At 41.3% G+C, this 13,698-nt stretch overlaps 1 protein-coding gene across 1 annotated transcript in view; it reads right to left on the reverse strand.

Annotated features, from left to right (window-relative positions):
* LOC106600427 (NPC intracellular cholesterol transporter 1) overlaps positions 1-12,908 on the reverse strand; it is a 31,607-nt gene extending 18,699 nt beyond the window's left edge. Inside the window, exon 1 of the mRNA XM_014191768.2 lies at positions 12,403-12,908. Coding sequence (XP_014047243.2) covers positions 12,403-12,480 — 78 coding nt within the window. The 5' untranslated portion in view covers positions 12,481-12,908. The remainder of the gene's footprint in view (positions 1-12,402) is intronic.
* Positions 12,909-13,698: the final 790 nt, after the last annotated feature.

Below are 13,698 nucleotides of genomic sequence, written 5' to 3' on the forward strand. Positions count from 1 at the left end.
GGTGGTCAAACCCAGATACTGACTGGTTTTCTGATCCACAGCCCCTACCTTTATTTAAGATATGTGACCAACAGATGCATATCTGTATTCCCCAGTCATGTGAAATCCATAGATGTAGAACTAATTAATAGATTTCAATTGACTCATTTCATTATATGAACTGTAACTCAGTCAAATCGGTGAAATTGTTTCATGTTGAGTTTATTTTCGTTCAGTGTATATAATTTCACAAACCATGTCGCGGGCCGCTTTAAATTAATCCTGGGTCGCTAATTATTGGTTTGATAACTAACAACGTTGTTCAGTCATGTTACCTAGCTAGCTAACAACCTGGTAACTTGACAGTAGGTCTAGGCTAATTAGATTGGCACAGGGGGAAGAAAGGAGAAGGGTCTGCTACTCATGAGATGTGCTTCAAAAGGTAGGATTCATATAGGCTTAATGTAAGTCTAAACTATAAAAGTTGCGAGCAGTATGTGTTTGCGGGCGAGAGAGAGGTGTATGTGTTTATGAGAGAGGGAGAAAGAGAGAGTGTGTGTGTGTGAGGAAGGGAGAGAGTGTGTGTATGTCTGTGTTAACCTTTTTTCCACATTCATTTTATATCCTGAGATTATCTTGAAACTATTCAGATATATATATTTTTTGCAATGGGGGCATTGAGTGTCCAATATTGGTCAGGTATATCAGGAGATCTGCAAATAAGTTTATTTTCATGTTTACCAATACCTGTTACGTTTGAGTCCTGTCGAATTATTTTTTGCAAGTGATTCAATTGCCAGTGCAAACAGGAGCGGGGAGCTAGAAAGGGGCAACGACAGGGATGTTCTAAAGCAATTTCATCATATAATGTATTATTTGTGTATATTTTTGTTTTAGGACATTTAAATCATATTTTTATTAAATGTATTATTTCAGCTGGAAAGTTGAAAGCTTCCAGTGTTCAACAGAAAAGACCATTCAAGATGGTCGAAAGCCTTTTCGGCATCAACACCAAATATTGAAAAATGTATATCTTGTATTAAACTGAAACATGTTCTTCTATTTTTGTAAGTGTCTATTTTTAATATGTATCAGGTCTGGTAAGACTTTTGCCATTCTATTGCTTATGAGCTTTGATATTTTATTGCCACAATTTATTAAACTTATGGGTCTGTAATAAAGAGGGGACTCCACATTTTCTTGGTTTTAAATATAACTGAAATAACTGATACATGGAACTAGGAAGCACTGAATTGAGTAACATGTGTTGTCATGTGTAAATAGGGGTGCTACTTTGTCCCAAAATGTTCAATAGAATTCAAATAGAAAAGCCATCAATTCCTGGCAAATGTTTTATCAATGTCTAAATTATTTTGAGTGATCGGTTTGTGATCATTTGACTGCTGTTAATTGCTTTAGAGTTGTTGATTCTAAGAAGGATCAGTCCAACTATTGTTTAATTCTGATTTATAAAGATTCTCATAGCTTTTAAAATTGTCATTAATTGTGTTGTTTCTAATTAACACATTTAGATCTTTATCTTTTATAATTATAACTGGTTTGGTGTGTATTCATTTTGTCAGGGCTATGGGATTAAAACCGCACCAAATTATACCGGGGAACTGCTCTTCCTCTGTCCTCTATGTCTACAGTTGTAATGGTAAAAGGATATTTTTTTTTTTACGTATTTAATACATTTCGGGTCTATGTATAATTTCTAAGTATTATTCCGGAGAATGATCTAATATCACTATGTGAACCCAGTAAAATAAAAATATATAAGAATTTGTTCTTAATTTGTTCTTAACTGACTTGTCTAGTTAAGTAAAGGTTCTATATATATATATATATATATATATATATATATATGGAACCTTTACTTAACTAGACAAGTCAGTTAAGAACAAATTCTTATTTACAATGACTGCCAACACCGGCCAAACCCGGACAACGCTGGGCCAATTGTGCGCCGCCCTAATGGAACTCCCAATCACGGCCTGTTATGATACAGCCTGGATTCGAACCAGCGTGTCTGTAGTGACGCCTCTAGCACTGAGATGCAGTGTCTTAGACCGCTGCACCACTCGGGAGCCCATAAATGGATCAGAACATTTTTTTTTTTTTTAAATACACTGCTAAAAAATAAAGGGAACACTAAAATAACACATCCTAGGATCTGAATGAATTAAATAATCTTATTAAATACTTTTTTCTTTACATAGTTGAAAGTGCTGACAACAAAAATCACACAAAAATAATAAATGGAAATCCAATTTATCAACCCATGGAGGTCTGGATTTGGAGTCACACTCAAAATTAAAGTGGAAAACCACACTACAGGCTGATCCAACTTTGATGTAATGTCCTTAAAACAAGTCAAAATGAGGCTCAGTAGTGTGTGTGGCCTCCACGTGCCTGTATGACCTCCCTACAATGCCTGGGCATGCTCCTGATGAGGTGGCAGATGGTCTCTGGAGGATGTTGGTCATGCTGGAGGATGTTGCAGGCAGCAGAACGTTCTCCACGGCGTCTCCAGACTCTGTCACGTCTGTCACATGTGCTCAGTGTGAACCTGCTTTCATCTGTGAAGAGCACAAGGCGCCAGTGGCGAATTTGCCAATCTTGGTGTTCTCTGGCAAATGCCAAACGTCCTGCACGGTGTTGGGCTGTAAGCACAACCCCCACCTGTGGACGTCGGGCCCTCATACCACCCTCATGGAGTCTGTTTCTGACTGTTTAAGCAGACACATGCACATTTGTGGCCTGCTGGAGGTCATTTTGCAGGGCTCTGGCAGTGCTCCTCCTGCTCCTCCTTGCACAAAGGCGGAGGTAGCGGTCCTGCTGCTGGGTTGTTGCCCTCCTACGGCCTCCTCCACGTCTCCTGATGTACTGGCCTGTCGCCTGGTAGCACCTCCATGCTCTGGACACTACGTTGACAGACACAGCAAACCTTCTTGCCACTGCTCGCATTGATGTGCCATCCTGGATGAGCTGCACTACCTGAGCCACTTGTGTGGGTTGTAGACTCAGTCTCATGCTACCACTAGAGTGAAAGCACCGCCAGCATTCAAAAGTGACCAAAACATCAGCCAGGAAGCATAGGAACTGAGAAGTGGTCTGTGGTCACCACCTGCAGAACCACTCCTTTATTGGGGGTGTCTTGCTAATTGCCTATAATTTCCACCTGTTGTCTATTCCATTTGCACAACAGCATGTGAAATTTATCGTCAATCAGTGTTGCTTCCTAAGTGGACAGTTTGATTTCATAGAAGTGTGATTGACTTGGAGTTAAACAACAATGTTTGTGTTCCCTTTATTTTTTTAAGCAGTGTACTTTTTTGAATTAATTCTTTAATAGCTTTTCTTAATTTGAGAAATAAAGTAGTCTTTTGTAGTTGGGAATAGTAAACTCCAGGTGTCCTGTACATTATTTGTAGAGATGACATCTCTCATCCTCTTTGGAGGTCCCTTGAATTTGCCTTTTTAATTGCTATGATTTAGGCCGCCTGCTAAAATAATAGTTCCTGTCTGGATTTGATCTAATATAGCTTGAATTTTATCAACAACAAAAAACACCAGCTTTGCCCCTGGTGGGATATACAATGAAATCACTTTGTATTTTTCTCCATGTAAGCTACAATTCAACATCAGAAAACTGCCTTCTTGGTCTGTGTGCTGGGATAAGGGAAATGTGTCTTCCACATTTACAGTGGTGGAAAAAGTACCCAATTGCCATACTTGAGTAAAGTATAGACACCGAAAGTTACTCAAGTGAAAGTCACCCAACATAAACTCAGCAAAAAAAGAAACCGCCCCAGACCATGACGGACCCTCCACGTCGATCCCTCTCCAGTGTACAGGCCTCGGTGTAATGCTCATTCCTTCCACGATAAACGCGAATCCGACCATCACCCCTGCTGAGACAAAACCGTGACTCGTCAGTGAAGAGCACTTTTTGCCAGTCCTGTCTAGTCCAGCCACGTTGGGTTTGTGCCCATAGGTGACGTTGTTGCCGGTGATGGCAGGTCCTCACCAGACTTACAACAGACCTACAAGCCCTCAGTCCAGTCTCTCTCGGCCTATTGCGGACAGTCTGAGCACTGGAGGAGGGATTGTGTGTTCCTGGTGTAACTCGGGCAGTTGATGTTGCCATCCGGTACTTGTCCCACAGGTGTGATGTTCGGATGTACCGATCCTGTGCAGGTGTTGTTACACGTGGTCTGCCACTGCGAGGACAATCAGCTGTCCGTCCTGTAGCGCTGTCTTAGGCGTCTCACAGTACGGACATTGCAATTTATTGCCCTGGCCACATCTGCCGTCCTCATTCCTCCGTGCAGCATGCCTAAGGCACGTTCACGCAGATGAGCAGAGACCCTGGGCATCTTTCTTTTGGTGTTTTTCAGAGTCAGTAGAAAGCCCTCTTTAGTGTCCTAAGTTTTCATAATTGTGACCTTAATTGCCTACCGTCTGTAAGCTGTTAGTGTCTTAACGACCGTTCCACAGGTGCATGTACATTAATTGTTTATGGGTCATTGAACAAGCATGGGAAACAGTGTTTAAACCCTTTACAATGAAGGATTTGGATTTTTACGAATTATCGTCGAAAGACAGGGTCCTGAAAAAGGGACTTTCTTTTTTTGTTTACTGAATTGCTGAAATATACTTAAGTATAAAAAGTTAAAGTATAAATCATTTAAAATTCCTTATATTAAGTAAAGCAGACGGCACCATGATCTTCTTTTTAAAATGTACGGATAGACAGGGGAACACACCAATACTCAGAAATTATTTACAAAAGATCATGTGTTTAGTGAGACCGCCAGACCATAGGCAGTAGGGATGACCACGTGTTCTCTTGATAATGGTGGGAATTTCACAATTTCTCTGTCCTGCTAAGCATTGAAAATGTAATGAGTACTTTGGGCTGAAGGGAAAATGTATGGAGTAAAAAGTACAATATTTTATTTGGGAATGTAGTGAAGTAAAAGTTGTCAAAAATATAAATAGTAAAGATGCCCCCAAAAATACTAAAGTAGTACTTCAAGTATTTTTACTTAAGTACTTTACACCACTGTGCATTTAACCCAATCCCTCTAAATCAGAGAGGTGCGGAGGGCTGCCTTAAAAATCGACATCCACGTCTTAGGCGGCCGGGGAACAGCGCGTTAACTGCCGTGCTCAGGGGAAGAACGACAGGTTTTTACCTTGTCAGCTCGGGGATTCGACCCAGCAACCTTCCGGTTACTGGCCCAACGCTCCTACCTGCCAAGCTGCCTGCCGCCGTGAAAAGGGCGTATTCTTAAACACCATAATGCTGCCACCACCATGCTTCACTGTAGGGACGGTGCCGGGTTTCCTCCAGAAATGACGCTTGGCATTCAGGCCAAAGAGTTCAATCTTGGTTTCATCAGACCAGAGAATCTTGTTTCTCATGGTCTGAGAGTCTTTAGGTGCCTTTTGGTAAACTCCAAGCATGCTGTCATGGGCCTTTTACTGAGGAGTGGCTTCCGTCTGGCCACTCTACCATAAAGGCCTGATTGGTAGAGTGCTGCAGAGATGGTTGTCCTTCTGGAAGGTTCTCCCATCTCCATAGAGGAACTCCAAAGCTCTGTCAGAGTGAGCATCGGGTTCTTGGTCACCTCCCTGACCAAGGCCCTTCTCTCCCGATTGCTCATTTTGGCCGGGCAGCCAGCTCCAGGATTAGTCTTAGTGGTTCCAAACTTCTTCCATTTAAGAATGATGGAGGCCACTGTGTTCTTGGGGACCTTCAATGGTGGAATAAAAATGTTGGTACCCGCCTGCAGATCTGTGCCTCGACACAATCCTGTCTCGGAGCTCTACAGACAATTTCTTCGACCTCATGGCTTGGTTTTTGCAAAGACATGCACTGTCAACTGTGGGACCTTATCTAGACAAGCGTATGCCTTTCCAAATCATGTCCAACCAATTGAATTTACCACAGGTGGACTCCAATCAAGTTGTAGAAACATCAAGGATGATCAATGGAAACAGGAGACACCTGAGCTCAATTTCGAGTCTCACAGCAAAGGTTCTGAATACTCATGTAAATAAGGTATTTTTGTACTATATTTTTTTTATAAATGTGCAAAATGTTCGAAAAACCTAGTTTTGCTTTGTCATTATGGGGTATTGTGTGTAGATTGCTAATTTTTAAATCCATTTTAGAATAAGGCTGTAACGTTAAAAAAAAGTCAAGTGGTCTGAATACTTTCCACAGGAACTGTATATACAGAAATAAAGCAGATCCTGCTTCTGTTTCAGTGTTTGTTTAATAGCCTACTGATTCCGTGAGCACCAAGCCTCACGAAACCACAACATGTCGGATAAACAACTTCACAACTTCGGCTGTTTTTAATCTTTGCTATGCTGTAATAAAGGCTTTACACTTTTTCCATAAGAACAGCCTCTCTGGTATTATCATTTATTTACACTGTTCCAAGTTGTCCGAAAATTTTTATATATATATATATATATATATATATATATGATGATCATCACTATAATAAGTCATGTCATTATCATTAGTAGGCTTAGTATCGCAGCCTTGAATAACCACCATCCAGCGGTAGGCCTAAGAGCGCATCCTGTTTAGTCTTAATACCGTATCTTCCTTAGGCCTACATTTCAATAGTTATATTGGCTATATAGGCTACTTTTTTCCAATCAATCATTCATTCGTTCGTTCATGTCATCACACAGCATGAGTCAATGATTTTAGTTTTTAAAATGAAATAAAGCAACCCTTTCATACATTTGCATAAACGATACATAAACCGTTCTGTCTTTGCGACTGTCTTTGCTGTAATAAAGGCTTTACAAAAAAACGTTACAGACTCTGGTATGCTTATCATTTATTTAGTGTCGTTTAAAATGGTTCCAAACGGTCAGGAAAATTAGATTGTAAACTAACAGCACCTGTTTGGCACAAGTCATATGCACACAGCGCTTAATTCTTACCTTCTTTTTCTTGATCTCCAGTATTTTTCACAACTAGTCAAATTTATTCCACAGATCTGACTTCCCCTTTACCTCCTGAGCAACCAGTAAACATTCCCCCGGTTCGAGTTTATTCGTCACGTCCTCTGCATCCATTTTTCTGTCACGTGTTAGGAGTTTATTATAACAATTTATTGATGTGATTATGATATGCTATAGATCAGCCCCTATTGGTCACGTGCATGCAATGCATACATGTGTCAAGTAAAGAGAGCAAGGGTTGAAGGAGTCAGCAACACGGACAGAATTATTGATGTTATGTGGTAGTTGCTGCAGGAGAGAGAGAGAGAGAGAGAGAGAGAGAGAGAGAGAGAGAGAGAGAGAGAGAGAGAGAGAGAGAGAGAGAGAGAGAGAGAGAGAGAGAGAGAGAGAGAATTTCTCATAATCTCAGATGTAATCAATCAAGGGGCACATGGGAGGAAGCGGGGGTGAGGGAGTAGGGGGTTAGAACAAGGACAGGGACAGCCACTCGCTGTCCGGCACAATCAAATCAATTGCGATCGGGCTCCCTCTAGTCATTTGTGTGCCTTAATTATTTCATCAAACAGTGCAATTAAAGCATCAGACAAGCTCAGCCTATATAGTTGATTTGATTAAAACGCATAATTTGTGTCTATATGGAAAATACACGTTTTAAAATTGACCAATCGATTGGTCGAAAGAACATTAAGATTTTATTTTTGTCGGAGACAGCCCTAAGTGTAGTATAGTTAAATCCTTCCTTCGCTCTCTCCCAAGCCAAACCCATCCCTCTCCGTTTTCTCCCCTTTAATCCCACCCAAGCTTGTCCCAACCTCCCATCTCCCTACCTCTCAGACACACTTACACCCGGACTTACTCATCCATTCCCGCCCAACATATACTCTATGCAGTCACACACCCATTCTCTACCACCCTCCTACACATTCATATTCACCATCCCACACACTTCCATTCATATACACAAACTCACACACCTGCACAAACACATCCATGGAACAGTTGACATACATGCTATATTTCCCCCTTTGAATTGTCTTTTCAGTGTCCATGTAGCCCATTGGCATCAGCTACTTCTATCGTTACTTCATAGAGAAAAACTGTTATTTGAACGTTCGTTTTGGACTGATGCCCAACTGAGCATTCTACTCAATGCATCGTCAATGAGTTCTGATGAAGATTTCATCAAAAGTGCATTAGAGTGGCTTGGAAATACAATGACATTCAAAAGGAGGCAAATAACTATACTGAACAAAAATATAAAACGCAAACATCCAGCAATTTCAAAGATTTTACTGAGTTACAGTTCATATAAGGAAATCGGTCCATTTAAATTAATTAATTAGGCTCTAATCTATGGCTTTCACATGACTGGGCAGGGGTACAGCCATGGGTGGCCCTTGGAGGGCATAGGCACACCCACTTGGCAGCCAGGCCCAGCCATATTTCTGTCTGCTTTATTACAGACAGAAATACTCCTCAGCACCAAAACTTGAGACATCTGTGGCATAGTGTCGAGTGACAAAACTGCACATTTTAAAGCGGCCTTTTATTGTCCCCAGCACAAGGTGCACCTGTGTAATGATCATGCTGTTTAATCATCTTTTTGATATGCCACACCGCAGCAAAGGAGAAATGCTCACTAACAGCGATATAAACACATTTGTACACAAAATTTGAGAGAAATAAGCTTTTTGTGTGTATGGAATATTTCATGGATTTTTTTTCTTCCGCTCATGAAACCAACACTTTACATGTATGTTCAGTGTAGTAGGAAAACTTTTGACATCATTTTGAATTGCTAGCTAATTTTGACAAACTTTGCTAGCTAACGACAACATTGCCATCTGTCTAAAGTAAATTTGACGACACGATAATGCTGCCAAAGTTGTTTTTTACTGAATATTTGACTACTTTAGCAATGCCATCGTACTTCCAGGCACTATAGTGTAGAGGGCGGCTTGAGAACGTTCATAACAAATGGCATGACGCAACCGAGTGACCAGAGGTGCAACCTATGAATAGATTGTATTGGGGTAGGGGGAAAGGATAGTCTCAATTTACAATAAGCTGGTGTCAGGCATCACTGTATATAGCCTAGTGCACTCCGTTTTTTCCTACTTGGTCCTCTTCTCAGAGCAAAAAAAATACTAAAGTAAGTGCCCATTAAGTGGCAAATAAAGTGAAAGGGTTAACTGGAACAGGGTTGACGATTTCATCTTAAAATCAGTCATAAATCCCCTTGTGACAGAGAGAATGGAAGCTTGTTGTGTGCAACAGGTAGTGGCAATTCAATTCATCGTTAAAACATTTCTAGCCCGTCTATCTAGTATGAGGCGATATGCTCGACCTGGTCAGTTTTCCACCACAAAACACCAGAAAATTGCCAAAAATAGTACGAACAACAAACCACAGTTGGGTGACCTGCTACTGTCCTCTCTTCCACTGACATACTGTTATGTTCCAACTGTTTTCTTTCTCTTTCTGTTGTCTGATCCTCAAAGGCAAGAGTGTGAAAACATTCTGGACAACCCCCTCCCTCTGAGTATCGACCGACACCAGACATCCACGGACGTTGAAAAATAGTTTCAATTTGGTCAGTCCGCCCTGGCCTTGATTTCAATGTCCACGGACGTTAGCACAAACATAGATGTCCATGATTGGTAAGTGGTTCTGATTTGCCCCTATCGTAGACATTGATGTTTCACAAGTTTGGTCAGTACAGTGAAGCAGAGTAGAGTACAATACAGTCAAAAGTAGAGTATAGTTTAGTACAGTACACTAGACTACAGTATAATGTACTGTAGTTCAATAACCAAAAGAGATGTTTTCTAACTCAAGGTATCATGTCATAGCTGACACCTGATTACTTTGAGCAGATATTTAACAGAGTTTTTAGAAAACATGGTCACATAAAAAAAACTGATTTCACCGTAATTCCAAGTCATAGACTGTTCTCTACTACCGCACGGCAAGAGGTATCAGAGTGCCAAGCCATAAAACAGCTAAACAATTAATCAAAGGGCCACCCGGACTATTTGCATTAAACAACCAGTTGGTAGAGCATGGTGTTTGCAACGCCAGCATGGTGTGTGCAACGCCAGGGTTGTGGGTTCGATTCCCACGGGGGGGCCAGTGCAAAAAAAAAAATGCATGAAATGTATGCATTCACTACTGTAAGTCGCTCTGGATAAGAGCGTCTGCTAAATGACTAAAATGTAATGGGCAGTGGAGGCTGGTGGGAGGAGCTATAGGAGGATGGGTTTACTGTAATGGCTGGAATGGAATGGTATCAAACCTATGGAAACCACGTTTCTCTGCATTCCATTTATTCCATTCCAGCCATTACAATGAGCCCGTCCTCCTATACCAACCTCATTTGATTTTAAGGTGAAAATCAGACTCAGCAGAATTATGTTTCTGTGGAATTGCCCTACTGTGTAAATGTCAAGGAATATCACAGAGCATTATGTGCATTATGCTTTTGTTCAATGATAAAGACAGCTGAAACCCAAATGATATTCTTGTTAAATTAAAGCGCAAGTGAGCCGACATATTCTGCACCTTTGGGTTAATTTGACTTTTTTCTCTATACCAGATCTGAATGTAATATTAGTCTACTATGCACCTCGAGAGAACCCCTGTGTTTCAGGTCCCAAAATACAACCTTAACTTCTAGCAATCACGTGCTGTGGTCTCTCTTGCTAATTTCATTTACTATTTTGATGGTTAACTTCCTAGCACACATTTCTCTCTTTGTTGTACTGACTGATGAATGCACAGTACACTATGTTCCCTTTGGTACCCTGTTCTTTTGAATGTTGTCTCACCTGAATGAGACTTGGTTGGTACCCTAATTGTCAGTGTCAGGGGGTTTCAAGTAAGATGAACTGTTAAGACAAACCAGACTGAACTTACTACGTCTAAACTACTGTCAAATGACTTCCAACATGCATCATAACTTATTGCACATGCTTTTGAAGTGGGGTGTGTTTGAGGCCTTTAACCCACGTATATTTCTGTGACCAGACCTTAGCCGTCCTCCTCCTAGCCTATGTCTGTTCTGACACACCGGCCTTGTGTTTCAACGTGGGATGAAGTTGAAGGCCCCCGCCATCCACCACAAACCACTTAATCAGTTGCCTCTGAGGAGGATGGCCAGACACTTAACAGGCTGAGTAATGTCATTCAAATGTCTGATTGAAAGGGAAAATTCAGAAGAGAAACTCTAGTTCTTTCCTTGAGGATACAGGTCTCCAATTACAGTAGTTTTCACTATTGCTACCGCATAAAACACTGTTTCCACATCTTAAAATGAATTGCCCTTTTGCTGCATGAGTTGTCTATGGGACATTATTTGACTGTAGGAATGAGGAGTCCTGGGGTGTATTCATTAAGCCGATTCTGCAGTAAAACGTTTTTGCAGCAGACACAGTTTACTCCAAATGGAAAACGTTTTGCAACGAAAACAAGAGTTTCTTTTGGACAAATGTAGGTAGGTTCCTCCCGTTATTTCCGTGTTGTTCTTCCTAGAGTAAACCGTAAAAGGTTTCCGTTGCAAAACATTTAACAGACCAAACATTTTGCAACGGAATCCGACTAATGAATACAGCCCTAGTTCATCTTGGGGATGCAAATTAATCCGCGAGTACAAAGACAGCAATTGTCCATTTTGACAATGGGCTATTGAATACCATTCCACGAGACCAAATATGTTCAACACAATTGCTTTGGGTTGGGTTTATTTTAGTGTGGATTGTATTTTCTTTCGCAATAAAAGTTGTTTATTGGAGCAGGAGATAGAGGATGCATAATCAGTGGCTTTAAAGATCTTGTCTCACTTCTCGAGTCCGAATATTTTACATGTATGCCCATATCACGCAAATATTAGATTGGTGAAAAACATGTGGCCATTTCCTTTATCTTGTTGCAGTTGATGAATGAGTTTCGTCTAGCTACATGATAATCGCGTGACAGTGACGCAAAAATATTTCGCAATGTATGGGTTAGATTAGATGGCTAGAACTAGCTGTTTGCGTCCTAGCTAGTTCGTTAAACGTTTTATCACCATACAAGATCATTTAGTTAGCTAGCAATCGCCTGCCGACACGGAGCTCACATTGGCTGAACTGGCTGCTTGCACAATTTGTAGCTATAGCACTTTAGCTGGCCAAATGATGCTGGTTGATAGATGCTAGCTAACACTACCTACCAAGCCAACTTTACGCCGAACAAACACTACCAGGACCGGCTAAAAGTGAACAGGCCTTGTTTTGCTTTTTGACAATGATTTAGCTCGCTTGACACACTTTAGATACCTACCGGTGACTGACAGCAAGATAAATATAGATACACAATAAGAAGAGATTAGCTACTTAGCTAAAAGTCTCCCGTCCAGAAAGCTATTTAACACGTAGGTTGACTTACCCATTTATAATGTCCCTCTGTCAAAATGATGAAGATGTAAAACAAAAAGAAATAGTTTCTTCCTGATAAGAGCCCCATCCTCTACTCAAAAAGACTTCCGAGTTTTCCTGTTACTCCTCTGACTTGTTCATTACGGCATTGGTGACAGGAGAACAACCGTTTTGCACATTGCTGCCACAGCCAGGATTGGATAGTGCGGACACACTCTAGTAACATTGTGCAACGTTTTCTTGGCTTTGACCACAGCCTGCAACTGCATCCCGCAACTGCGTCCCACTCGAGCATCTCATTGGTTCCTTCACGGGGAGGCTGCGGTGACACTGTGTGCTAGCAAATGGTTTCGCCCCAGCCTCCCACCTGCTGTGTATCTTAATCTTCTTTAGGACTAGCTGGCTAAGTTAGCACATAGCATCCTTCTCTCCCACCTTCTGAACACCTGCCGTCGTTAACAGAACACAGTAACCGACAGGCGGGGCTAGCTACCTAACCTTGTCGCCCCTGCCCCTTTTTCTGTGGTGTTTATCGGCGGCTGGCATCCAACGTTATTGTGCATTAACGCCACCTACTGTACTGGAACGCCTCTGCCTCCCACATGTCCTAAATTTAAAATAAATACAGTACCAGTCAAAAGTTTGGACAAACCTACTCATTCAAGGGTTTTTCTTTATTTTTACTATCTTCTACATTGTAGAATAATAGTGAAGACATCACAACTATAAAATAACACATATGGTATCATGTAGTAACCAAAAAAGTGTTGAACAAATCAAAATATATTTTATATTCTTCAAAGTAGCCACCCTTTGCCCTGATGACAGCTTTGCACACTCTTGGCATTCTCTCAACCATCTTAATGAGGAATGCTTTTCCAACTGTCTTGAAGGAGTTCCCACATATGCTGAGCATTTGTTGGCTGCTTTTCCTTCACTCTGTGGTCCAACTCATCCCAAACCCTCTCAAATGGGTTGAGGTCGGGTGATTGTGGAGGCCACGTCATCTGATGCAGTATTCCATCACTCTCTTTCTTGGTCAAATAGCCGTTATACAGCCTGGAGATGTGTTATGGGTTATTGTCCTGTTGAAAAACAAATGATAGTCCCACTAAGCGCAAACAAGATGGGATGGCGTATCACTGAACAATGCTGCAGTAACCATGCTGGTTAAGTGTGCCTTGAATTCTATATAAATCACCGACAGTGTTACCAGCAAAGCACCCCCACACCATCACACCTCCTCCTCCATTCCAACTAAACATGCGGAGATCATCCGTTCACCTACTATGCTTCTCACAAAGAC

The sequence above is a fragment of the Salmo salar genome, chromosome ssa03, assembly GCF_905237065.1.
Source record: "Salmo salar chromosome ssa03, Ssal_v3.1, whole genome shotgun sequence".
Taxonomy (NCBI): domain Eukaryota; kingdom Metazoa; phylum Chordata; class Actinopteri; order Salmoniformes; family Salmonidae; genus Salmo; species Salmo salar.